The following is a 27,212-nucleotide window of genomic DNA, read 5'->3' on the forward strand; positions in this document are numbered from 1 at the left end:
TCCAGAGAAATTCCCCACAGTACTTACCTACATGCCCTTCAGTTCTTCCAACTGGTTCATGACTTTCCCTCCTCTTGAATAGACAGTCACCCTTTGAAAGGGTGGATCTTCAGGAGTCTGTACACCTCCCACTCTCTCCACGTCACTCAAGCCTGCCCACTCGAAGGAGTGAAGACATCTGGACATTCACAGAAGCTGGTATTACATGCTGACTTCTGGTGGAATGTGAAAGGGGTGTCTGGCTGCTCCAATAGGAATGCCATAGGGTTTGGAGACCAGAAGGACACAGCTGCTTATTTGCGTCCGCCACTCATCACACCCACACTTGAGTAGAAGGAATTTGCATAAATGTTCCAACTCAACAGCGTACTACATATCACCAGTACCAGTGGTTTATGCAGTTCTTCAGTAGAAGGATAAGACCCTTTATAAATGCGGAAAGAAATGCATAGTATTAGGATATTGTCAGCTTGCAAGGAATTCCTAAGTACTAGAATATATCAGCTGCAATGCTACAATAGGCAGATAGTGAGTACACAGTTTACCTGAGCTAGCTAGTGGCTTGTCATTCTTAGCAGGGTGCATGTGTCTGCCTGTTATCAAGTTGTATTTTATAATTCCCCTATTCTTTTTATAATTCAGCAAATCTCCCAATTTACATATGTTTACAGGGAGGTGAAGAAGTGACTACTTATTGATCTGTGAATTTTATTGTTGGTTTTATTTAAATATAATTATACACCAGAATATACTGTACACATAAATATATGCCCCCAGTGATTTTCTGCACATAAATTGCAGTAAATAGTAACTTTCCTTTCCACGTTACCCCTCGGATTTTTCCTCTGGCACGGCTTCCCCCTCAGGTATGCAATGAGGGCTGAAACAGGCTGGTTATCTAGAGGTTAATTATCATTTTCATTACATAATACTGGCAATGTTCTACTGTATTTGCATGTATTAGTCATAGCAATTTCAATGTCTATAAACTGTATGACTAAGAATTATTAGGGATCCTAAGATGTTCGCTAGAGGAAGTTTTAGTTGATACATTTTGTCCTAAATTCTGAAGAAGGAATTCTGAAGTAGTAAAAGCTTGACACCCCAAACACAGCTCATTTTCCAAATTTTCCCAATTTTTCAAATCTGCCTGTGTCACGATATGCAGCTATAACTTTAGAAGGCTTTATCTTATTTTATTTTTAGACAGTTTTTTCATCACATTTTATACTTTGCATTAATGCTATATTTTTGTTGAAATTGTTTGCACTGATTTATAAAAAAAAATAAATTTGGGGAAAATGTTTAAAGATTTTCTGATTTCTAAATGTTATGTTCACCATACAGTTAGTCTAACCACCCAATTTGGTTGCTAAGTAATCTTAGCCATAATATCTGCTTTATGTTGACAACATTTTTAATGTGAATTTATTTTATTAGGATGTTAGAAGGCTTAAAATTCGAACAGCGATTTTCCAAATTTCAGATTCATGAAATTCGTTTTTAAAACTGTACCCTTTAAACTATTCAAATCAGCCTTTGGTAAGCTTGTTAACCCTTTAGGCATCTCACAAGAATTAAAACAAAATGGGTGGTCTATTAGGAATTTTTAGATTTTGATGATTATTTAACCCTAAAATGTATACGTTCATGCAGGATAAAATGAGAAAACACAGCTCAGATTTGGTTGTGCAGTTTCTTATGAGTAAGGAAATATTCCGCAAGTGGATGTAAAATATTTTAGGGTCCCACAGCATAGCACAGAGCAGTAGGAGTGCCATTGAGCTTTTAGAGGGCAAATATTGATGACATCGTTTTCATGTGACATTACGCTTTTGAAAAGTTCCTTTCCATTTTGGAAACTAGATCCCTCAGGGAATACAGAAACACTATATTTGGGGGTGCATTACACCATTGTTCATCCTTTATTGGGCTTTATTATCCAAATAGCATAGATAACATGTTACTCTATTGTTCAGAATGATTACGCCAAAACCCCACTAATATACTTTTTATGTTTAACTTGTTCTACAGAATAAAAACTAATTTGGAAAGACAAATACCTTGATTTTGCAACGTCGCTTTCTGAGAAGCATTTTTTATCATTTCCTGATTAAGCTTATTTTTTTGTAGGATGAGCTGTACTTTTTATTAGAATCAGGATGTGTTAAATGTTACTTTTCGATCACTATGTATGGTGTTTTTCGTTTGGATGTGTAAAAATCATACCTTTTGCTTTGTTTGCAAACACATCATCACACATACAATACACTTATTATATGGATCTGTAAAAAAACATCCATACACGTCATCACAAACCCTGTGGTATTACACAGAGGAGTCTCCACTGTTCTCCTCTTCTGACTCTTTTTCCCGATATCTGAGCTGCCAGATTTCAGCTTTACTGCAGCTACAAGTGAAAAGGTGATGGGGGGAGGATTTGACCCAAAATGTACTGCATGACATGAATGCTCTGTTCAGTAGCTTATGCCTATACTGTGCATTGTCCAAGTTAAGATGAGTGGGGGAAGAACAGTCCAGGACAAAGCTCCCAGGAAGTGAAGATTGAATATGTGCACAGCCGCTGTCATATTGCTGCACAGCTCGTGTGGGCCCCCCAGCAGCTCTGTGGACCCCGGCACTTGCCCAGACATGCCAGGTGCCGGAGCAGGCCCTGAGCAGCAACCAGCCTGTTACAATCAGTGTGCTGATCACACTGGTACACTGGAGTGTCCACGAGATCAATAAGACAAAAATGCTCATCCTAATGCAAGAAGTCACACTAATTAGGACAATCATTCTCAAGTCCCCATATTATTATAAATGTATTATCATAGTCCAACGACAATTTTTTTTTCAATAAAATTTTCCTTTACCACAAAATTTAAAGGGGTAAAAGGAACGGCAATGTACCCTTCAGTAGTAAACATTCTCCTAAATGCAGCAGTATCTAAATGCAGCTGAAATTCTGCACCGTAAAAAAGTGGGTCTAATTGTATTTCTGAGGACACTAAATCATAGTTCCAGGAACTGTGAATGTGGTATTTTTCTTATATTTGTTATCCATGGAATCCTTCCATCTAAAATCAACTTTTAAAATTATGTTAATGAATGACTATGGGCATGTGACAAAAGCCCTCTGTGCTGTGGATTCAAAGGCTGCTGTTACATTGCAGTCTCAGTCTCTCCCTCCCTCCTGCTCCCTCCACACGTTCCGTAATCTCAGCAGCAGTGAGCAGTTAGCCCACAGTGGGAGGGGAAAGTCCTGTGCGGCTACAGTCCCTCTGGTCCATTAGCCAACCAATCTAAGGTCGCTGTGTTTTGAGGAATGCTTCCATTTTATCATCTCTGAGATTTTTTCAAAGGTCATCCTCTTATTTAAACTGCCTTTCACTTAGGCTACCAAAAGGAGCAGTGATTTTCAATTAGCCACATCATGGATTCTAGCAGCCATGCAGATTAATTGACTAAGTTTATAGGCCTGGTTCTTAAGCCACTAGAAGCAGAGCAGTGAGTCCTATAGTTGTGTGAAGCATTGTTGATATCAGAAAAGCAACATTTTTCCAGAAAGACTGGATTCTAGGACATGTCCACCAAATATGCAGTGCTGATCCACTTCATCGCATCCCCTAAAGCAGAGGGGTAAAGAGGATGAAAAAAACTAGCGTCCCATGTATAATTTTAATAGAATGTCTTGGCCAGGGTCAACTGATGACTGCCCTTCCCTACTGCCTTACATTAATGTTGCCGTCTCTGCAGGGTCATTTAGGTATCTAGGTCTCATTCCCACTGTACTATAAACAGGTCTATCCTCCCTTTTTATGTTAAAACTGACCTGCTTACCTGAAAAAAATCCTGCCAAGTCATATGTAAATTAGATTATAAGAGACACTATCTTTGCCATTTTTCTATGCAACATAGCCTGCCCTTGGTTAGAAAACCTTTACGAGCAGCAATTTTCAAGTAAAGCCATAGATTCTCTATGACAGTGATGGCGAACCTTTTGGAGACAGAGTGCCCAAACTACAACCAAAATCCACTTATTTACCGGGAAGTGCCAACATGGCATTTTAGGCAGCAACTTATTGTTATCTGTTCATCCACATCTTTCAATCCTATCGACCCCCTGAGGCCACCAATACAGTTGAAAGAAGGAGAGCAAATTCAGACTCTCGTTGTAGCTTCTCTCCAGGGTTTCTCTGTAGAGGAAAAATGGTTAGTCCAGCAGGAAGACCTCCAAAGATATTGCAGTTCTGTCAACACCTGTACTGCCTGGTACTTGCTGGATTTGGTCCTATTTGGTGAACTCTGTCCTGGGGTGATGGTCTGAGTGCCCACAGAAATGGCTCCGAGTGCCACCTCCGGCACCCGTACCAAAGGTTCGCCACCACTGCTCTATGAGATTTGGTCTGGACTGTGACTGGACCATTTTATTTGAATATGCTTTGATGTAAATCATCTTATTGTAGCTTTGGCTGTATGCTTGGGGTTGTTGTCCTGCTGGAAGATGAACTTGTGCTCAACTGCCAAATCCCTAAAATTTTTTCTTCCAAGATTTTGTTGTATTTCATCTCCCCTTTAGCTCTGACAATCTCCCAGTCCCCGCAAAAGCAAAGCATCCCCATATCATGATAATGTCACAATGCTTCACATTGTCTATTGGCAATGTCTATTATTGGCTTTCCTCCACACATATTGTTTGATATTTATGAAAGCAAACTTACAAAATGTTTTCTGACATATAAGCCGTGAAAAAGTTGCAAAGTTGTGAAACCAATGGTGCTATTCCATAAATGTAGGGGCCCTCTTTAACATCCATCCTCTGACTATTAAGATATACAAAAACTTTATTATAATATGTTGACCTTTGGACCCTTAGTCCTAATATAGTGAGTTCAAGTTTTTGCACTAAACTCCTTATACACTGCATCCCAGGGTTAAATGGAGTCAGTTTGACTTTGTGTGCTCATATTTGTTGCATCTTGAAACCACTGCTAGATACATTTTATTTCATTTTGACAGATGATAATACAACCTTTAAACAATATTGAATAATTCTATGTGCAATATTGATAGAAGTGGCCAATATATGCTTAAACACAAGTCAAATGAAGTCCAAAATCAATTTACCACGTAATGAGACTCTTAACTATTTCACATGCAAACATATCTAACCTAATACATGTGTGCAGCTATTTGGGCTATTTCACAAGACTTGACTTTCAGGTTGTAAATTCAGTCATCAACAACCTTGAAACAGGAAACTCCCTTCTGGTATAGAAAAAAAATCAGTGACACTGATATTTTCTATCGCACACAACTTACCAGATAAACAAGAGCTCTGGTGTTATTGCCCTTAAATCCAAACTGTGTATAGACCACCAGTTTGATCAACTCTGTCTCTAGAGACTGATGAAGGGAACATACCTATTCCTGGCCTTCAACCTGATTTCAGGTAAGTTTAATTTATTACAGCATGGGAATATGTAGAGGGAAATAGCAGTTTCAGGAAGAGTAGTAAAAATAGAGACACAAGACATTGCGGCAAATCCTAGCATTGATGTAAATGTTACTTCCTACTGTGTTCATCATAAAGTGATGATCATTTTAAGTGATGAATTATAATTTTGACATGGCACATTTATAGAATACATGTAATTCAGTAATATTTTTGGGGGAGTGATAAAATAAGCTGTTTCGCAACTTCTGTTTCAGTTTGGCAACCTTAGCCCGTTAGTGACTGGCCTATTTTAGGCCTCAATGACCAAGCCATTTTTTGAAATTTTCTCTCATCACATACCTAGAGAGAACCTTTTCCTTGCCACGCAGAAAAAATAGCACTATATCTTTATTCCTTTGTTTTGATATGCTTATGGCAATACAAAATATATATAGTTTTTTGTTTCTATATTATCTTTTTCAAGACCAATAATATTTTTCCACTGATGGTGTTGTGTGTTTTTATTGGCTCCATTTCTTCTAAAGACTTGTTTTGCTTTTTTCTTTGGCTAGTCTTCCATCATTCATTTTACATCACTTACTATACAGGAAAAATAACGCAATGGTGAAGTTGGCTGAAATGTTATGGATGCAGGGATACCTCTGTATTTTATTTTTGCACAAACTGATTTTGAATTCTTTACGTGCATTATCCCTTTATTGTTGTTGTTTTTCACTACGTTTTTAGTTCCTTTATGGAATGTCAATATGTGATCATTGGATTGCTTCTATAATAGATTTATAATTTTATATAAATTTATAATATAAATTATGTGCATGGCAGACCAAGAGGCTTCAATGCAAAGCCACTGGTTGCCATATAAACTATCGGGCCTGATCGGATGAGAAAGATAGCCCATTCCTACCCATGTTGACTACAAGATCTCAATCAATGAGTTTAATCAATATAGTTAAAGGTCAAGTTTTTGCATTGTTTAATTACTAACTGACTAGCATTCACGTTTTGTCACCATATTCTGAGAGATATAACCTTTCAGAACTTTTTACTAGGACTGTGAGAACTTTATGAATTTTTTTTAGTAGGGCCGTTTTGGGAGCAATAAAAACAAATCTGCAATTCTGTCCTTTTTTAATGGTATTTATTTTGTGGATTGAAATAGAATAATATAGTATTAGTTGTTACATTGAACACTGTGGCACATAGTTTCATTGCCTGTGCAATTCTAATAATGTATAAAGTCAACATTCCTCCAGCCAGCAGTCTCACTCACCTCTCCACGATCGACTGGCGGCATCCAGCGTGTGCGTTCCAGCCTTCTAGTGTGCATGCGCGCCAGTTCTGCGACATTTAGAGCCATCACACCACTAATTGGCGCTAACTACCTGCTTATTTGATAAATAGCCAGCCTCTTCCCATATTTCCCGCTGGATCTTTGTGCCTTAGTGAAAAGCTTGTTCTCTATGCTCTGTGTTGGTTTGGTGAATTCCCGTCGTGACCACAGTTCCATTTCTGACTACGCACCTCTGCTGCCAGTCCTGACCTTCTGCTCTGCCTTTGACCTCGATTCTGTGCTGCCTGTCTCGACCTACTGCCTGTCCTCAACCATAATTCTGCCTTACATCTCTGTACCTAGCCTTGGACAACACTGCGGACAAAGTTTTGCCTGTTGAGCGACCTGGTGGTACCACGCCACAGCAAGTCCAACCTGCTTTGCGGCAGGCTGTGGTGAAAACCAGGTACCACTTGCAGTCATGTTGCCAAGGGTCCATTGGACTGTAAAATCGAGAAATCTCTCTCTAATATGACTCATGTAACAATAAAAGGAGAGCTCTTTAATTTGGGCCATTCACCAGCTTTCATTACTGTTGAAGAGCTGGGACTGTACAATTAGTGTGACATAAAACTGCATATATGTTCAGAATGTAAAGAAACATAATAAAAGCTGAAAAGTTAAGATTCATTTGAATAGGAGGGAGACTCAAGTGAAAACCAGTTTTTCATAAGTTTTTTGCTTTCTTTCTTATAATTTTCTTGGTTACTGCATAGCTGTGAGAGCTCACTACCTTCAATCAGAAATCATGTGAAACATTTATTGTCACCTGATATGACAAGTATTGTGTGCTTCTCCTACCATGGGGGATGTTTGCAAGTCACAATGATCATCAAGAATAATTACTACGTTTTAGTAAACTTTATAAAACTGTAAAATCACCTAGGCCCTGCCTCCCAACTTTTGTAGGAGAGAAAGTGGGACAAATTTATTTGTCCTAAGCCACATCTTTTGTTCTACCCTTTACTCTAGATACTCACCTTTCCCATTCCCTCGCAGCAGCTCCTCTCTCTTGTACTGTATGAGCAGTGAAGCCAGCAGGCAGAGATAAGATCATCACCAGGCACCTGCCGGCTCTGCTACATACAGCAAAACCAGAGAAACCGTGAAAGTGCAGCCGGCAGCTCCCTGCACTGTCACTATAATCACCTCTGTCAGTGTCCAGTGGATGCCAACAGATCTGGTGTCCCAGCACACACACGGGTGGGACAGAGACTGAAAACTGGGACTGTCGTACTGGACCTGGGGCGGTTGATAGGTATGACCCCTTCCCTTTAACATTGTCAGCATGTCTCATGTATTCCATATTAAATGTGGATTTGCTGTATGGCATTTTGTGGTAAATCTGTAGCGTAATTCAGTAGCAATCTCTGCAATGCAAAGATTGAGCTCCATCCCCAGCTGTGGAAGACAGTGTACACATCAGAAGCAAGTTTATTGGGACGTGTTTCTGATGCTTGCGGAACAGCTGTGGGGTTAACACTGAGGTACATAATGTGCATTACACTTGGATTTTCTGTGTAAAAATCATAAGGGTTTAAACTCATGGCTGTTTCACAGAACAATCAGTGCCATGGCCAAGACTCCATGCATCACAGCTATATTTGATTCTAGGACTCCCAGTTTCCCTGCAAGACACCAGCGTCAAATTTTTATCAGGATTATAGTTCGGTGGTCTATGAGTAAGAAGGGACTCCTTGCATACATATGACACTCAGATACTCAGAGTCCCCTTCATTGAACATGATCGGTCCGTAAAAGAGGACACTGCACAGTCCATGATTTACTAATTGTCTTCAGTTGTGAAGTAAATCCCATACACACACTGCAGAAGACAAAATAATTTATGGTGTATGGCTTGTAATTAGAGATGAGCGAGCACTAAAATGCTCGGGTACTCGTTATTCGAGACAAACTTTTCCCGATGCTCGAGTGCTCGTCTCGAATAACGAGCCCCATTGAAGTCAATGGGAGACTCGAGCATTTTTCAAGGGGACCATGGATCTGCAAAGGGAAGCTTGGCCAAGCACCTGGGAACCTCAGAAAAGGATGGAAACACCACGGAAATGGACAGGAAACAGCAGGGGCAGCATGCATGGATGCCTCTGAGGCTGCTTAATCGCACCATTATGCCAAAACTATGGGCAACAGCATGGCAATGACAGAGTGACCGAATGAGGCTAGATAGCATCTAAAACATCCAATAATTGACCCTGACACTATAGGGGACGGCATGCAGAGGCAGCGGCAGCAGCGGCAGGCTAGAGAGTGTCTTGGCAACATACCCCAAATGGACTCAGGCTTAAAACCAATGGGTGGCAGAGAGGAACCAAAGGAGGTGAGCAAGAAGCGCTCAAATAATATCGGTAAATGATAAAAGTTTGCCAGTATATTTTGTGGATTACACAGCAGGGTGGCGACAAAGTTAACAAGTTTGATGAGGAAGCCATGAAAACAACCCAAAATTCTGCCTGACACAGCTAGTTTGATAAGGGGACCATGTATGGAGGCAGTGAACTAGTAGTAGATTAAAGGTGCTGCAGTTAAAACTATGTTAGTTGGATCTTGGGATGGAGCTGGCGCTCCGCTGCCAGGCGAGCTTTCGCCAATCCAAGCCCCTGTCTCTAGGCTACTCCCCAAACAGCACTTCTAAGAACCTTTTGTATAAGATCAAGTGTAGTAGCGTTCTTATAAGTTTAGGATATGGCGGGTGAGGGGAATGTAAACAGATGCGCAAGAAGCGCTGAAATAATATTGGTAAATGATAAAAGTTTGCCAGTATATTTTGTGGATTACACAGCAGGGTGGCGACAAAGTTAACACGTTTGATGTGGAAGCCATGAAAACAACCCAAAATTCTGCCTGACACAGCTCGTTTGATAAGGGGACCATGTATGGAGGCAGCTATATGGACTACTTTTGGAGGCAGCTATGGCGATGACGTGTGGAGGTAGCAATGGAGACAACGTGTGAAGGCAGCTAAAAAGACGACGTGTGGAGGCTGCTATGGAGACAATGTAATTAGGATAGTGCCTGTATGTGGCAGTCCAAAAAAGTTTTCAAACCAGAGGAGCAGGTAGCTGGTCCTCCAGAAAAATTACATAGATTGAGTGCCTGTATGTGGCAGTCCAAAAAAGTTTTCAATCCAGAGGAGCAGGTAGCTGGTCCTCCAAAAAGATTAAATAAATTGAGTGCCTGTATGTGGCAGTCCAAAAAAGTTTTCAAACCAGAGGAGCAGGTAGCTGGTCCTCCAGAAAAATTACATAGATTGAGTGCCTGTATGTGGCACTCCCAAAAATTGTTTAAAACAGAGGACAGGGTAGTTGGCCCTCCAGAAAAATTAAATACATAGAGTACTATAGCCAGAGCCAGTTGGCCCTGGCAAAAAAATTGCCAGTTTCCTCTGCTATAGTGTACAAAGAGGAGGAGAAGGAGGACAATGAGGAGGAGGAGTGCTTACATTATTCAGGTTCAGCTTCTTTCACCTGGTGGAGAATGGAAATGCGGAGAAATCCAGGCTTTATTCATCTTGATAAGCGTCAGCCTGTCAGCGCTGTCAGTCGACAGGCGTGTACACTTATCGGTGACGATGCCACCAGCTGCACTGAAAACCCGCTCGGACAACACGCTAGCGGCAGGGCAGACAAGAATCTCCAAGGCGTACAGCGCCAGTTCGTGCCACATGTCCAGCTTTGAAACCCAGTAGTTGTAGGGAGCTGTGTGATCATTTAGGCCGATGGTATGTCAGCTACGTACTCCCTCACCATCTTTCTGTAAAGATCAGCCCTACTCTGCCGAGACTGGGGACAGGTGACAGTGTCTTGCTGGGGTGACATAAAACTGGCAAAGGCCTTGTAAAGCGTACCCCTGCCAGTGCTGGACAAGCTGCCTGGTCGCCTACTCTCCCTCGCTACTTGTCCCGCAGAAGTACGCCCTCTGCCGCTAGTGCTGTCAGAAGGGAAATACTGTTTCAGCTTGTGCACCAGGGCCTGCTGGTATTCATGCATTCTCACACTCCTTTCCTCTCCAGGGATGAGAGTGGAAAGATTTTGCTTGTACCGTGGGTCCAGGAGAGTGAATACCCAGTAATCGGTGCTGGAATAAATTCTTTGAACACGAGGGTCACGGGATAGGCAGCTTAGCATGAAGTCCCAACGCGCAAAATTTCACTCCCCTCACTGGCCTGACTGTCCATTTCCTCCTCCTCCAACTCCCCCAACTCCTCTTCTTCTGCCCATACACGCTGAACAGTGAAGGACTGAACAATGGTCCCCTCTTGTGTCTCGCCAACATTCTCCTCCTCTTCCTCCTCATCCTCCTCCACCTCCACCTCCTCCGATATGCGCTGAGAAACAGACCTAAGGGTGCTTTGGCTATCAACAAGGGAATCTTCTTCCCCCGTCTCTTGTGACGAGCGCAAAGCTTCCGACTTCATGCTGACCAGAGAGTTTTTCAACAGGCCAAGCAGCAGGATGGTGAGGCTGATGATGGCGGCATCACCACTGACCATCTGTGTTGACTCCTCAAAGTTACTCAGCACCTGACAGATATCAGACATCCACGTCCACTCCTCATTGTAGACTTGAGGAAGCTGACTGACCTAACTACCAGTTCTGGTGGAAGTTGACATCTGGCAGTCTACAATCGCTCTGCGCTGCTGGTAAACTCTGCATAACATGGTCAGTGTTGAATTCCACCTCGTGGGCACGTCGCACAACAGTCGGTGAGCGGGCAGTTGGAGGCGGCGCTGCGCTGCCCTGAGAGTGGCAGCATCTGTGCTGGACTTCCTGAAATGCGCACAGATGCGGCGCACCTTCGTGAGCAAATCAGACAGATTGGGGTATGTCTTGAGGAAACGCTGAACTATCAGATTTAACACATGGGCCAGGCATGGCACATGTGTCAGTCTGCAGAGTTGCAGAGCTGCCACCAGGTTACGGCCGTTGTCACACACAACCATGCCTGGCTTCAGGTTCAGCGGTGCCAGCCACAGATCAGTCTGCGCCGTGATGCCCTGTAATAACTCTTCGGCGGTGTGCCTTTTATCGCCTAGGCTCAGCAGTTTGAGCACCGCCTGCTGTCGCTTAGCGATGGCACTGCTGCTGTGCCTAGAGCTACCGACTGATGGCGCCATGCCCACGGATGGTAATTCAGAGGAGGAGGTGGAGGAGGGGTGGGAGGAGGAGGAGGCATAGTAGGCCTTTGAGACCTAGACCGATGTAGGCCCCGCAATACTCGGCGTCGGCAGTATATGACCAGCCCCAGGGTCAGACGCGGTCCCAGCCTCCACCAAGTTAACCCAATGTGCCATCAGCGATATATAGTGGCCCTGCCCGGCAGCACTCGTCCACGTGTCCGTGGTCAGGTGGACCTTGTCAGAAACGGCGTTGGTCAGGGCACGGAGGATGTTCTCTGACACGTGCTTGTGCAGGGCTGGGACGGCACATCGGGAAAAGTAGTGGCGGCTGGGGACCGAATACCGAGGGGCGGCCGCCGCCATGAGGTTTCGAAAGGCCTCGGTCTCTACCAGCCTATAGGGCAGCATCTCCAGGCTAAGCAACTTGGAGATGTGGACGTTGAGGGCTTGGGCGTGTGGGTGGGTTGCGCTATACCTCCTTTTGCGCTCCAGCGTCTGGGGTATGGAGAGCTGAACGCTGGTGGATGCTGTGGAGGATCGTGGAGGCGAAGATGGGGTTTTTGCACGGGAGGTGTTTGGGCCGGGGTCCTGGGCAGGGGGCTGACTAGCAGATGACACAGGGGAAGGAGCAGTGGTGTGCCCGGCCGGAGGTGAACGGGCTTGGTGCCATTGAGTGGGGTGTTTAGCATTCAGATGCCTGCGCATACTGGTGGTAGTTAAACTAGTAGTGGTGGAACCCCTGCTGATCCTGGTTTGGCAAAGGTTGCACACCACAGTCCGTCGGTCATCCGGTGTTTCTTTAAATAACCTCCAGACTTCTGAAAATCTAGCCCTCGCCACAGGAGCTTGACTGCGGGCAACATTTGGCGCTGATGCACCAGCTCTGGCCCTGCCTCTCCGTCTGGCCCCACCACTGCCTCTTCCAACCTGTTCTGCTATAGGACTCGCCTCCGTCTCAGAAGCACTGTGTTCACCCGGCCTATCAACCCAGCTTGGGTCTGTCACCTCATCATCCTCCGATCCCTCAGTCTGCTCCCCCCTCGGACTTCCTGCCCTGACAACAACTTCACCACTGTCTGACAACCGTGTCTCCTCATCATCCGACACCTCTTTACACACTTCTTCCACTACGTGAATAATGTCATCATCACCCACAGACTGCGACTGGTGGAAAACCTGGGCATCGGAAAATAGCTCAGCAGCAGCAGGACAAGTGGTTTGTGACTGTGGGAAGGGTCCAGAAAACAGTTCCTCAGAGTATGCCGGTTCAAATGCCAAATTTTGGTGGGAGGGGGCAGACTGGGGGGAAGGAGGCTGAGGTGGAGGGGCTGGAGGAGTGCCGATTTCGGTGACATGGGTGGACTGCGTGGAAGTCTGACTGGTGGACAAATGGCTAGAAGCATTGTCCGCAATCCACGACATCACCTCTTCGCACTGTTCTGGCCTCAGCAGTGCTCTACCACGAGTCCCAGTAACTTGAGACATGATGAACCTAGGAAGTGTACCTCTGCGGCGTTCCCCTGCTCCCCCATCAGCAGGTGGTGTCTCACCCCGCCCAGGACCACGGCCTCTGACCCCTGCAGTAGTTGGACGCCCACGTCCACGCCCTCGTCCTCTACCCCTAGCCCTCGGGTTAAACATTTTCCAAATTAAACTTGAAAAAAAAATTTTTTTGTGTTTATTTTTTTTTAGTTTTTTATTTTTTTTAACAAAACGATGCTATCCTATTGCTATGGCTAGTTTCTAACCTACACTGACAGCACACAACTGGATTTTGTGCTTTGCAAGATGAGTTTGAGCTATAAAATGAAATAAAAAAAAAAAATCAGCAGACTCTGCCTAATTCTACTCAAACCCCTAATAAATTGTCCCACTTCGGTGTTGGAGGTGGATATGCGTGTCACTAAGAGCTAAACACAACGGTCGCAGGTCTCCCAGCAAATTCCTCACAGTATGGTACTAGCTGCACTACTAGTGCCAGCAAGGCCAGCCACAAGCAAACAAAAAAAAGGGAAATATAACGCTATTGTAGGCCTAAGTAAGCCGTTGGGGTTCTCCTATGGCTATTTTGTAGCCTACAATGAGAGCACACTGCTTTGCAAGAGGAGTTTGAGCTATAAAATGAAATACAGCTAAAAAAAAAAAAAATCAGCAGACTCTGCCTAATTCTACTCAAACCCCTAATAAATTGTCCCACTTCGGTGTTTGAGGTGGATATGCGTGTCACTAAGAGCTAAACACAATGGTAGCAAGTCCCCCTGCAAATTCCTCACAATATGGTACTAGCTGCACTACTAATGCCAGCAAGCCCAGCCACAAGCAAATAAAAAAAAGGGAAATAAAACGTTATTGTAGCCCTAAGAAGGGCTGTTGGGTTCTTGTAGAATCACTCCTGCCTAACACTATTCTAATAGAACAGCCTAACGCTTTCCCTGACCAGCAGCAGCTCTCTCCCTAGCGGCATCAAGACACAGAATGATCCGAGCAGTGCAGGCAGGGGCTAGTCTATTCCAGGGTCACCTGATCTGGCCAGCCAACCACTGCTATCGACGTGTAAGGGTACCACGTCATGTTGGGTGGAGTGCAGAGTCTCTTGGCTTGTGGTTGGCTCTGTTTCTGGCCGCCAAAAATCAAAACGGCGGGAGATGCCATTTTCTGGAGCGGGCGAAGTATTCGTCCGAGCAACGAGCAGTTTCGAGTACGCTAATGCTCGAACGAGCATCAAGCTCGGACGAGTATGTTCGCTCATCTCTACTTGTAATTTAACTGCTGCTTATTCCGGAGCAGAATTCAGGCTTTGCACTGCAAAGGTTGAGTTCTTGCTTTTGCTGCAGCAAAATCACAGGATAAAACCCAATCAGAAACCAGATGGTTTTAAATATATATATATATATATATATATATATATATATATATCATTAAATATATCATCTCATTGCATAACACAATAGTCTAATGTGATCCTAAAAAATAAATACATACATGTTGAGTTAGAAATGTAATAGTTATTTGCAGTCAAATAGATCTGCTGCTAAAACTGAAAAATGGCCTAGTAAGAAAGGAGGTAAACAGTCCGGTAATGAAGCGGTTAAGTACATTCCAATTTTCGGTAAGGGTAAATTTAAAGGACATCTACCAACATGATCAAGAATTGTAAACCAAGCACACTGACGTGTGCGCCCTCTGGTAGGATCCACTCTTCTTTGAACTTCTTATGCCCTTGTTTTTAAGGAAAAAAGATGTAAAATTACAAAATGAGCCCAAGGGGCTCCAGGCTCGATTAACAAATATGGAGCCCAGAGCCACTAATGGCTAATTTGCATAATTTTAAAAATCTTTTTTTTTAAACCAAGGCTAGCAAGGAAGCTAACATAAGAGCAGATGCTAGCGAGACACACACCAGCATGTACGTGGGCTTGGTTTTCAACCCTTCACCCTAGTGGTAGATGTCTTTTACCCTTTTCCTATCACTTCCACAATAGCAGAATAGGAGAATTAATAAAGAAACTGGGTTAGAGGAGATTGCAGCTGATGGCCAAAAAGGTAAACACTGACTAGATTAAGTGTCCAATTTGTAATGTTAAAAGATGAAGGACCGGACCATGTTGTGTTTGATAGAAGCAGAAGCACCCTCTAGTACCTGAAAGAAATCATCCAAAGCCACATAATGTTTGAAATGTTGGTTTAAGTTTATTCTGTTTCACAGTACAGATGGTTATGTGCAGTGATCCCCTAACTTGATGCGGTGGCAAAATAGGACCTATAAGCAGGGAAATGGTAGAAATACTTGTATATCTGTAATGATGAAATCAGTGCATACAATAATTTATTTGCAAATATTTGTTACAACTAACAGAACATCAGTTTTTGGTCTCCTTCACACACACCTTAACACTTAACACTGCACCTATGTCCTTTACTGCTAATATTACCATTAATAATAATATACTTTATTTATTCTAGTGCATAGTTGTCAAAGCTGCCTTACCTTCACTAACTACAATGTGACCTTTACTGCAACAAATTTTCAATACATGTTACACTGGGACAATGATAATCTGCCACCGAATGTATCATTTAATGTCCAATACAAGCGGTAAGTATATTAACTATGGTAGCGAGTAATTATAACATGCTTTCATTACACTATGAGCATTTGTTGTTTTATTCTTGTGCCATTTCCACCAATTCCACTTACAGTAAATCTGTCCTAAACTACACATGTGATAGTCTGTGAGTCTATGAAAAGTACCACTACTATGACCACTGATCTAGTCATACTGGTTTAGTGGAGGTCCCAGTATTATCAGTATTGTCACAATAATCAAGTACTTGTCATCTTATCTGAGTATAAATATAAATCTGGGGTCAATGTCTGTAATTCACATTTTAGTATGGCTGGTACACGATAATATGGCCGTAACACAAGATCTACGTAAACTTTTATAAGATCATTTCATATTCGGGGCAGTAATGCCAACTGCAAATTCAACCTGGAGTTTCTAAATTGTGTTGTTATGTTTATGCAGATATGGACAAATAGAATGGTTGGTCCTTCATGGCTGTCAAAATATTTCTAAAGGCTACTGTAATTTGACAAATGCAATTACTGGTGATGAAGAAGACTTTATGGAAAACCAGTATTTCGGTAGAGTCCAGGCATTGTCACCAAATTGTATCTCTGATTGGGTTATATCAAAAAGACTGAATCCAAGAGATGATAGTAAGTATTTCTAAGAAGCAAAAGTGAAACTTTGATACATCATCATGATATATAAGTTGAAGTATAAGTTTGTATATACATTTCTAATAATTATTTTTATGCTTTGTGCTCCAAGTCTGATAACTTAAATCATAACTCTGTTGTTTTTTTCACAAATCATTAGCTCTTGGGACGTAGGATAACTTTGCTTATTACTTTATTTACCAGAATTTTCTATGCTATCCTCCTCAGTTTAGCGTCTCCACTTGATGTTTTCATTGGCTGTATAGCTGTGAAACCGTCCATTGTATCCACTAATTTTCTATGTGTTCCAACTGCTCTGTGTATGCTAGCAGTAGAGTTGTGGCTGTGCAAATCTGGGGATGCAGAATTCTCCTACATAGAATAGTGAGGCAGAAGATCTCCTCTATTCCCTATCAGTCCCTCCATTTCAGTCATGCTCCTCCATGTGATGAAAGCTGACAGAAGTACCAATGTACCCAATCTAGTTACACTGTCTGCAAATCTTTGCCTTAGATCCCTTTGTGACTCTGAAACACATCAGGCAGGAAACTAAGCAGAAAGCTGGTTTTCACTGTTATTAGTAGGCCAGCTTGAATTTTGACCTCAGTTAAATGTGGGCATGTAAGATGCAATTCCCAACAGGGCTCAGGTGAACGATTCTCAATGATCACAGACAAGATACACACCTTATTTATTGTCTTCTTCCTATATATTTTGCAGTATATACATTAGTTTTTAGTTTTCGTTTTTCCATCCGATGTGTATGTGTACCATTGCAGTATATGGTAGGGTCGACCAGACAACCTAGGGCTAAAGTACCATTGGGGGTCTGAAAAATAGGGGTCTGAAATTTTATTTAAAAATAAGTGAAAAACATAAAAAATAAAAGTTCAAATTACCCCCATTTCTCTAGAACTGATATAAAAATAAACAAATAAAATTACAAACATGTTAGGTATCGCCAAGCCCCAAAAGTAGCAAGCTATAATAGTATATATTTATATAATAATATATTAACGATTATTCTTGGCATTGAACCCCGTAACGGAAAATAGATGTGTGAATCACGCTTTTTCACATAAAAATTTTATAGAAAGAGATCAGTATGTCATACAGAACCAGCTTGCCCTGCAAGAATGGATTATCAGACAGCTCTGTACAGCAAAGAATGAAAAAGTTATTAGCGTCAGAAGGTGGTAAAATTAAGAAATGTTTTTTGTACAGAAGGTTTTAATTGTTTTAAAATGTGTTAACACACAATGAAACCTATATAAATTCCCTGTGATTGTACTGACCCAAAGAATAAAGCAGATGTGTCATTTGGAGTGCATGTACCAATACACGACATGGAACAATAAATACCATCACCACGAAGTACATTTTTTTTTATGTAAAAAACAAGTCCACTCACAGCTTTGTACATTGAAAAAAAAAAAGTTATAGATTTTTGAATGTGGGAGTGAAAAATAGAATCACGAAAACAAAAAGGGCCAAGTTGTTAATGGGGCACATTTACTTACCCGGCCACAGGAGTTCCTGAAATACGGAGTGTCCGACGATCATGCACTCCTGCGCAATTCACAAAGATCGTGCGCACAATTTCCTGCATCTGTTGCTTCCCTGCTCAGGTCCGCCGGAGTTCACCTTCTTCTTCCCGGTGCATGTAAGTGCATTGGTTGCGACACAATTTGAATATTAAATCCCATGCATCAGTCCGAATCAGTCGGATCGTCCGACGACCCGCCCCTCGATTTTTGGCGCATGAAAGCCAAAATCCGATTGCGTGCGACACAATCCCCTTCTAAATACCTGTCACAGCGGCGCAAATCACCAAAATTTCTAAAATCTAATGAAAGTGCGATCCGCGGGACCCTTAGTAAAGTAGCCCCAAAGGCATTTCAAATATGACATTTAATAGTTGTTGTTTGGGCTTTGGATGAGGTCTTGTAAATAATAATTTAAATGACATTTCATTTTTCTTCTCTTTTCTGCAGCATATTTGGATTTACCTACATTGAACTATATTCCGCATGTGAATTCCATAACAATCTTCATTCCATCACTCTCTGTACCTGTAAGGGGTAGAGACAAGAAGCACATGACAGTGGAAAATCTTTACAGGGATGTCCATTTTGAATATCATCTAAACTTTTTCAACCCTGAGAAACAAGACATTGTAAGTGGTAGATTTGTTACCAGTGGGTGTAAATACTAGTTGGATATTGACAGATTACAGGGTTGCATGTAAGTGGATATGTAAGCAGTGGGGGGAAATATTATGCAGATTTTTTAGTCAGTATTTGCTGGAGACCACTTTCTACAACACCTCTTTAATTGAGTGAGCATATGATTTAGCCAGTAGTACTGTACCTTTTTTAAGGTACCGTATATACTCGTGTATAAGCCGAGTTTTCCAGCACAAAAAATGTGCTGAAAAACCTCATCTCGGCTTATACACGAGTCAATAATAATTAAAAAAAAATTAATACTCACCCTCCGGCTCCCGGAACCTCGGCGCGGGCTCCCGGTCCTCGGCGGCGGCTCCTGGACCTCGGCGGCAGCTCCCGATCCTCTGTGGCGGCTTCTCTCTTCTATCTTCACGCACAGACGCGACTGCCGGCGGGCGCACAATATTATGTAGCGGTGTCGTCGCTGATGACGTCATCAGCGGCGACCCCGCCGCATCGCACTGTGCGCCCGTCGGCAGGTCACATGGACGCGACTGCCGGCAAGTGAAGATAGAAGAGAGAAGCCGCCGCAGAGGATCGGGAGCTGCCGCCGAGGACCAGGAGCCGCCGCCGAGGACCGGGAGCCGCCACTAAGCATCAAAGGTGAGTATCGTCGGAGGTTGAGTATGAAGTTTATTTTTTTATTATCCGCTAGGCATACTGAGGGCTATACTTCTTGGGGCAGGCTGTATACTTCTTGGGGCAGGCTGTATAATACATGGGGGGAAGGCTGTATACTTCTCGGGGCAGGCTGTATACTTCTTGGGGCAGGCTGTAGAATACATGGGGGCAGGCTGTATAATACAGTAGATTCCTCTTACCTAAATTGCCCCAATCTTTATTTTACCAATCTTAAAATTTAATCTAACTTTTAAAAACCTTTAAAAAAGGAAAATGTAAATTAACTGGCGAGGCTACTGGGAGAGTGTAGCCTCTCCAGTATCTCCGTCACCTGTCTCGTATTATTGTCGGGACACGCAGGTGTGTCTGTGTATATATATATATATATATATATATATATATATATATATATATATATATATGAGAGAGAAGGCAGCAAAGCAGCACAACAAATATAATATACAGTAATTGGGTGCAAAGCCCAGGGTTGTCATTCACTTAAGACTAGAGCTAAAGTTCAGTAAATGACCAGCATCCAGAGAGCTGCACCAGAGCTTCACAGTGGTCAGAGGCTCTTCTGTAGCTAGGAGTTGTCAGTAAGTTGGGGACTGTCTGAAATAGCACAGTTGTCTGAACCACAAATATTCCTAGCCCATTTTGATAGGTCGTTATAGATAACTGAACAGGAACCTAAGAGGTTTTTTTTTTTGGATTGATTCAAAATATCGACACAGAACTTATAGTGGGCTTGTAAAAAGCACACAATAAATTACTATTCACTCAATGCAATGCAGGCACAAAGTGTAGATTAACACGATGGAGGGTATTTATCATACACCAATGCTCCTATAAATAAGCCCAGTCAGTGACTTCTCGCCTTTAAGAAGTCAATGGCTGCAACTAGTGCACACCCACCTGCCATGCCCCTTCAGGCTTCTCCATGTCCCCCTGGCATAGAGGTGGCATTAAGGAGAAAATAATCACAGGTGCTAGCAATAAGCTAGCATTTGTGAATATTTTACGGCTTCCACACCACTTCAGTGGTGTAAAAGTCCTGATAAATGCCCACCATAACGCTATGCCAGAATGCAATGCTTCTTTAGCTAACAATAATAACTTTGTATTGCCTTGCTACATCAAAATATTAAAATTATGGAATACATATATGTTAAAAAAAATGAGAAGATGTTTCATTATATCAATAACGCATTGTCAACTTCCTTTATCTAACTTTATCCAACTTCCTTTATCTAACTAATCTGGCAAGAGAATATTTAATACTTTTTAACTTAAAGGAAATCTACCATCAGAATGAAGCATAGTAAAACCACTTACTCACAGGAATACACTGTTACTGTGCTAATCTATTTATTTATGGAATCCTTCCTTCTAGAATCAACTTTTAAAATTATGCTAATAACCTAGATGGGGGCATTACCAGAGTCTCAGCATCCCCCTTCTCTCCCAGCACTTCTCACCTTCCTCTACCTGATGTAATCTCACTGCAGCAGAGGAAATTTCAGCACACATTGGAAGGGGAAAGTGCTCCTTGCACACTGTAACAAACAACCTCTAAATCAGCAGCACAGAGGGGCTCTGGTATTGGCCCCCTTCCCCAAACCCTTCTGGATCATTACCATAACTTTAAAAGTTTATTACAGAAGGAAGGAGGCCACGGATAACAAATATAAGAAGATTACCACAGTCACGGTGCCTTGATGTATGAGTAAGTGTCCCTGGTTTATCATGCCTGATTTTAATGGAAAATTTCACTTAATGGCTATGTTCTTTTTATTATATTTCAGTGGCAAAAATCCCAAAGAGACAGAACATTTAAAGTATATGGATTGTCTCCTAACACAGAATATAATGGAAGCATTTATGTTTCGATCAGTAATGAAAGAAAAAGTGATCTACAATTTTTTGCAGTGAAAACACTTCCAGGTGAACAAGAAATGATGTTCTTTATTTTTCTGGATTTATTATGTTGTAGCCTAGTCAGATAAATATTTTGTCACATTGTCCTTAGTACATATCTTAATACTAATTACATATTTGTTCTTATAAAATAGAATTTTATTGTATTTTTAAACTTTTAAACAAAAAGTGTAAATCTTCTTTAATAGACAGTACGAAATTGAGCCTGGTATTCGTTATTTATTTTATTCTGAACAATCCTAGAAAATCTAATTTAAAGAAAGATTTAAATTGGCGGACAGAACATCTACTGTGGGGTCATCAATAACCGCCTTTCCTGATGTCTGGTCCATTATATCAGTCTGAGCAGAGCAAGTGTTCTGAGGCGGGAGAGATAGACCTCTGTAAAGGCCTCTCCACCTTCATGACTTATATAGCCAATTTTCATCTCATTTCAAAGTTGATTTTCTAGATGTTGCTACTACAATGAGACATTTAAAAAAGAGATTTATGAGGTCTTTTGCTGTTGACGGGTTCCCTTTAATGATTGGCACAGATGTGTAAAGTGTACATTTTTGTCTTATGGCCACATTTTAATATGTAGTTTTCTTTTTGCAGATTATTCACTGGTCACCCTAAGTGCAAGTCTGGTTGCCTTTTTAATCACTGGCTTGGGTGTTGGGATATTTTTCCTGAGTTACAGATATCTAAGACACAGAGTAAACATACCAAATTCTCTTGTGAGTATGTGCCAAAAATATGGTTAAGCATTTATTATAAATGTTTGAGATTTATTTTAGCAGAGGACATTGTTTCTTTGTTGCAATCTCCCTTTCTTCCTTACTCAATACAATGATTGTCTTGAACACCAGAAGCATTTTCATTGTGTAAAGGTAAAATGTTCTGCGTTGCTCTTTGTGCATTGTACTGTATACTGTAAGTCCTTGCCCCAGCTTGGCCAATTCAGCGCCTTTACTCTCAGTTTCTTTAGCAAGATTATCATCACCTTAGAGGTAAGTAAACCAACAAGAAGACAAGATGCACCAATAAAGCTCGTCTATAACAAAGCAGAGAAACAGTGAGACATACATTTAAAATCACTTAAAGCATGTAATGTACATGAAGTAACACCTGGTGACCCACTCAATAGTGTCTAATGAATCCACCCAAACACTCTATTATCAATTACTCTGAGTGAACAAGTGTGTATGTCCAAAAGAAAATATGATATATGAACAGGTATGTATGCCAGCATAAAGCATAAGGATATGAAAAACCAAGTAGTTCTATATACATAAATAGTTGGCATCAGAAAAGAGGAGAATGTTTCCTCGTGCTAAAGTGCAAACCACAACTGTGTATGTCTAAAGTGCAAGTGCTGTAACCATAGAAGAGGTAAAAGACAAATGTAGTAAAGTTTCAGGTGCTGGTCACCAATAGCAATGCTGGCAAACGGACATACAGGTGGAGGGAGGAAGGCAAGAGTATGACTCCAGCACCAGCTCAATTGTACTCTGGGTTGTGCTACCCTCCTCATTGTGTTGTAAGTAGTGTTTGGCATCACCTTAGAGGTGTGTTTGATTCATATTGGAATACTGCTATGCATCCAGATTCAGTATGCCAGGGCACATGTAGCATAAATGGTTCCCTCACTGAACTGCACAGTTCAAAATATGACACCCCACGACCATGCTTGATGGTAGGCAAGAGACACTTATCTATGTATTCACACATGTTTAATGTCAAATAACTTTACCTTGGTCAGACCACTAGACACCATCTTTATATACAGTGGGGCTTATTTACTAAGGGCCGACAGATCGCATTTCCGTCGGTTTTCCGATGTTTTCGGGGATCGCGCCACTGGGACAGGTATTTAGAAGGAGATTTTGGTGCACGTGATCAGATTTTGGTGCAATCGCTCCGGCTTTCATGCGACAGAAATCGGGGGGGGCCTCGGACGATCCAACTGATTCGGACAAACCACAGGATTTAACTTAAAAATTGTGTCGTGTTCAATGCACTTACATTGGAAGATGGTGAACTCTGTCGGACCTGAGTGGGGAAGCAACACATGCAGGATATCGTCGGACAATGCACTTCTGGTAAACTCCGGGTAAGTAAATGTGCCACAGTATGTTTTATATGGTCTGAGCACTGACAGGCTTACTCCCTGCCCCTTTTCAATGCTGGTAAGACTTATACCTCTTTCTTTGTAAACACAACCTCTGGATATGGCATTGGCACAGGCACTGAACTTCTTAGGTCGACCATGACTTTATTAACTGATGTATGATCTTGGCCACTGTGCTGCAGCTCAGTTTCAGTGTGTAGGCAATTTTCTTATTTTCAGCCCTGGGCTAAAGAGTGAATAGCCCTGACAATCCCCGTTCTGCTTCCAAACATGTAGGAACAATGATATTAAATTTTATGTTTCAATAATTTATCTATTACTTGCATATGTTTGGAGTGCCATATTAATTAGTCAATTAATCTAGTATTAGTCTAATTAGTCTATTAGTCTAAGTGCTGCAGCAGAGCCCCCCTTAAATGAAATATCAACAGCAGAGCCGTGCGAGAAAAAGCCGGAGGTATAGAGTCTTTTTGTTTCTTATTCCGTTTAAGCTCTTTGGCTGCGGCCCATAATTTAATCAATCATTAAATTGTGGTCACTAATCTTTCAAAACATATTCCTAACGCCATAAGACATTATTAGAGGGTGAAATTAAAAAACATGTTTCCTTTTGTAAGGAAAGTATTTTGTTTGTACACTTACATGGCTCCTTTTAGGCTCTCTTAATTATAAAATTAATTTCACTCTGAAATCCCTTCTGATTTTTGTCCAGCTAGCAAGCACAACAGAAGAGGTGTCTCATTATATAGAGGTCTATAAAATGAAGTTCAGTGATCAGGGGTGAGAGTACGTTTGTACCTTCCATCTCAGTAAGAAGTGAAAATCACGCAGAGCTTGGAGAGAGAAGTCAAAAAGTTCTGAACAATGAAGAATATATGTTATATAACAACCAGAGATACTGGGGCTTACTTTCTAAGGATCCACGGATCGCATTTCCATCACGTTTTCCGACGTTTTTGGGGATTGTGCCGCTGGGACAGGTATTTAGAAGGGGATTGTGGTGCACGTGAATGGATTTTGCGCAGCAGCACCAGGGAAGGTAAATGTGCCCCAATGTTACTCTTCACGTACTAAGGTTGTTGAAAGGTTGCATATACGTTCATTACTGTCATTTGCATCTTCTAATAAGGTATGCTCCATTGATTCTGTGGCAGTTGGGATTTTTCTTTACTACTCACAATATTTCTTTACTGTCATATGTATGGTGTCTTCTACAACCCAGGGCCGCAGTCACAGCTTGACACTGATCATCTGAAAGTAGAAATCCAAATACAATGATATTTTCATAATTTGGGAATGGTGGGAGCTAAAGATAAAAACTCCAACTCTGACATCATCACTGCAACAACACTTACAGTATGTAAAGATGCAAAGAGTTGGGGTTAATGGGGGTGTGTAAAGGTCCTGTTTAAACAGGTTGCTAAATTATAATTCCATTAGTGACACTTGTAGGTTATATAACCTCAAAATTTCGCTTACTGATTGTCGGGCGTGTGCATCCTTCCTCAATCTTCTCAAATAAAAGTAGCAATAGTAAAAAGGCTGAACTGCATCTTACATGCATAGTTTAGTTGCACCTAGCCTATAAAATATTTCTGATATTTAATAAGTATTCTCAAGGTTACATTCAATTAAATCACACATTTCTCATTTCATAGGTTATCAAGAAATCTACACCTCAGTCTCTGATGGCCATGCCAAAGGATAACATAATCAGCTCCTGCACTGTGGGATTTTGTCCATCTACTTTTATAAAAAATTATGAGCAAAAACACCAGGACATATCAAGAAAAGCTTGGGAGGATATATCTGGTAACTCACAACTACAAATATATGCAAGTCAATTACATGGAGCTATTACAGAAGGACAGGATTCTGCAGCTGATACACAGGAATCATCACATTGTCGTCAGAATATTACTAATAGTTTGGTCTCCTCAGTACCCTATGCTGAGGTGTTGCAGAGGACATACATTCAAATTACTCCTCCAGATCTTTGCATCAAACTTTCTTCTGACTCTGAAGGAGAATTCCAGATAAATACTCATCAGCCTTTGGTAGACTATGATGGTGATCTCTCTAATGCTGTTATTGACAATCCTTTCAAATTTGATCTCTTCTCCTCTTCTTTACTTTGTGAAGAATCAAGTGTTGATCTCAGTAGCATTGCTCCAATGGGATTAATATCAAGTGTGACAGTAAGAGACAATGAGGATATCATTGGACAGTTGGAACATACTGAGGAACAATCCCCAGTTTTACTTACTGAAGTACACTTCCATGGTTTTACAAGTAACCCAGTAGAGGAACCCATGGTACATGTGACAAGCTCATATATCCTACAGAATCCTGTGGAAAGTTCTACAACAGAAACTCTGGACACAAGAAACGTATACAAAAAGCAATGCTTTCTATAACATGTTCTAGACACTTGTAAACATCATGTAAAGAAAGTGATCAGAGAAAGAATTCCCTTGTGTAACTATTCACAGAACATTATTTTAATATGCACATAAAGGGCTGAAAGGTGGTGGAAAAACTGAAGGGCGGCACGGTGGCTGAGTGAGTAGCACATCTGCCTTGCAGCACTGGGGTCCTGGGTTCGAATCCCACCCAGGTCAACATCTGCAAAGAGTTTGTATGTTCTCTCCGTGTTTGCGTGGGTTTCCTCCGGGTACTCCGGTTTCCTCCCACACTTCAAAACATACTGTTAGGTTGTTTAGATTGTGAGCCCCATTGGGGACAGGGACCAATTTGACATGCTTGTGCAGCGCTGCGTAACCTGTGTGCGCTATACAAATAAAGAATTATTATTATTATGTAGATCTTTTTTTTACTCTTGTTTGACACTCCTTTATATCAAAATCTGAATTGAAAAAATTTATGCAGCTGCAATTGGAGACAACATAAAACTTAACTTTATCTAAATCTCATGTATCAGAAGTTCAGATGATATAGTAAAATTTGTTGTATACTTTATTTACTAAAACTGTTTAAATGTCCTTTTTTACAACCTTTCTTCTTGTTTTAAGCAATGTGTATTAATCAGCTTTCCCTTTTTGACAGATCGGTTTACTTTAGTTACTTTAAATTATATTCAGGAAAATATTTATGTTTCCTTGGCATTACTGTTTCATAGAGTTCCCCTTCTTGTCTCCTGCAGTTTTATTGATGTACAATGCAACAATACTAAAGGTACTAGGACTCCACCCTAGAGTTTTGTAAGGTTTCTAAACGTTATTTCTGTAGCAGAGTCTACAGACAACCAGAATAATAAAAGAAAAGTGTACACCATGTATACATCTGTATAACATGAAATCACAGCAGCCTCCTTGGAGGAGGGAGAGGAGTTGAATACCATGCAGGCATGCTGTGATTCATATGATCAGATATACAGTATGCATGGTGTAAAGTTTGCTAATGGTAGGAGGCTAAAATGATAAAGCTGCTTATATGCAGACATGAGGGGAACAATTTTAAGCTAAAGAAGGGTATCAATATGCCAATAGGAATCTATAAGAACCTGCCACTAGCTGTTTTTTTGCAAACTGTGCAAACCCCTTTCTGACCAGGTCTTAAAATCTTTTAATGACCAGGGAATATTAAGCACATTTTTATACTTACTGGTCTCAAAGAGGACCTGTCATCAGAATTTTGC

The 27,212-nt window shown here is 41.4% G+C and overlaps 1 protein-coding gene across 1 annotated transcript; it reads left to right on the forward strand.

The window, feature by feature from the left end:
- Positions 1-5,277: 5,277 nt before the first annotated feature.
- IL22RA1 (interleukin 22 receptor subunit alpha 1) lies at positions 5,278-26,341 on the forward strand. Its single transcript, XM_072133086.1, has 7 exons — positions 5,278-5,455; positions 15,892-16,024; positions 16,458-16,651; positions 18,649-18,830; positions 21,309-21,447; positions 22,039-22,160; positions 25,213-26,341. The coding sequence occupies exons 1-7, from the start codon at positions 5,413-5,415 to the stop codon at positions 25,969-25,971; spliced, it is 1,572 nt and encodes a 523-aa protein (XP_071989187.1). The 5' UTR covers positions 5,278-5,412; the 3' UTR covers positions 25,972-26,341.
- The last annotated feature ends 871 nt before the right edge of the window (positions 26,342-27,212 follow it).

The sequence above is a fragment of the Engystomops pustulosus genome, chromosome 2 (assembly GCF_040894005.1).
Source record: "Engystomops pustulosus chromosome 2, aEngPut4.maternal, whole genome shotgun sequence".
NCBI classification, from domain to species: Eukaryota; Metazoa; Chordata; class Amphibia; order Anura; family Leptodactylidae; genus Engystomops; species Engystomops pustulosus.

Coding starts and splice junctions, on each gene's coding strand:
- IL22RA1 (XM_072133086.1), top strand. CDS start 5,413: ATGAAGGGAACATACCTATTCCTGGCCTTCAACCTGATTTCAG. Junction 16,025..16,457: donor TTTAATGTCCAATACAAGCG/GTAAGTATATTA, acceptor ATGTTTATGCAG/ATATGGACAAATAGAATGGT. Junction 18,831..21,308: donor ACCCTGAGAAACAAGACATT/GTAAGTGGTAGA, acceptor ATTATATTTCAG/TGGCAAAAATCCCAAAGAGA.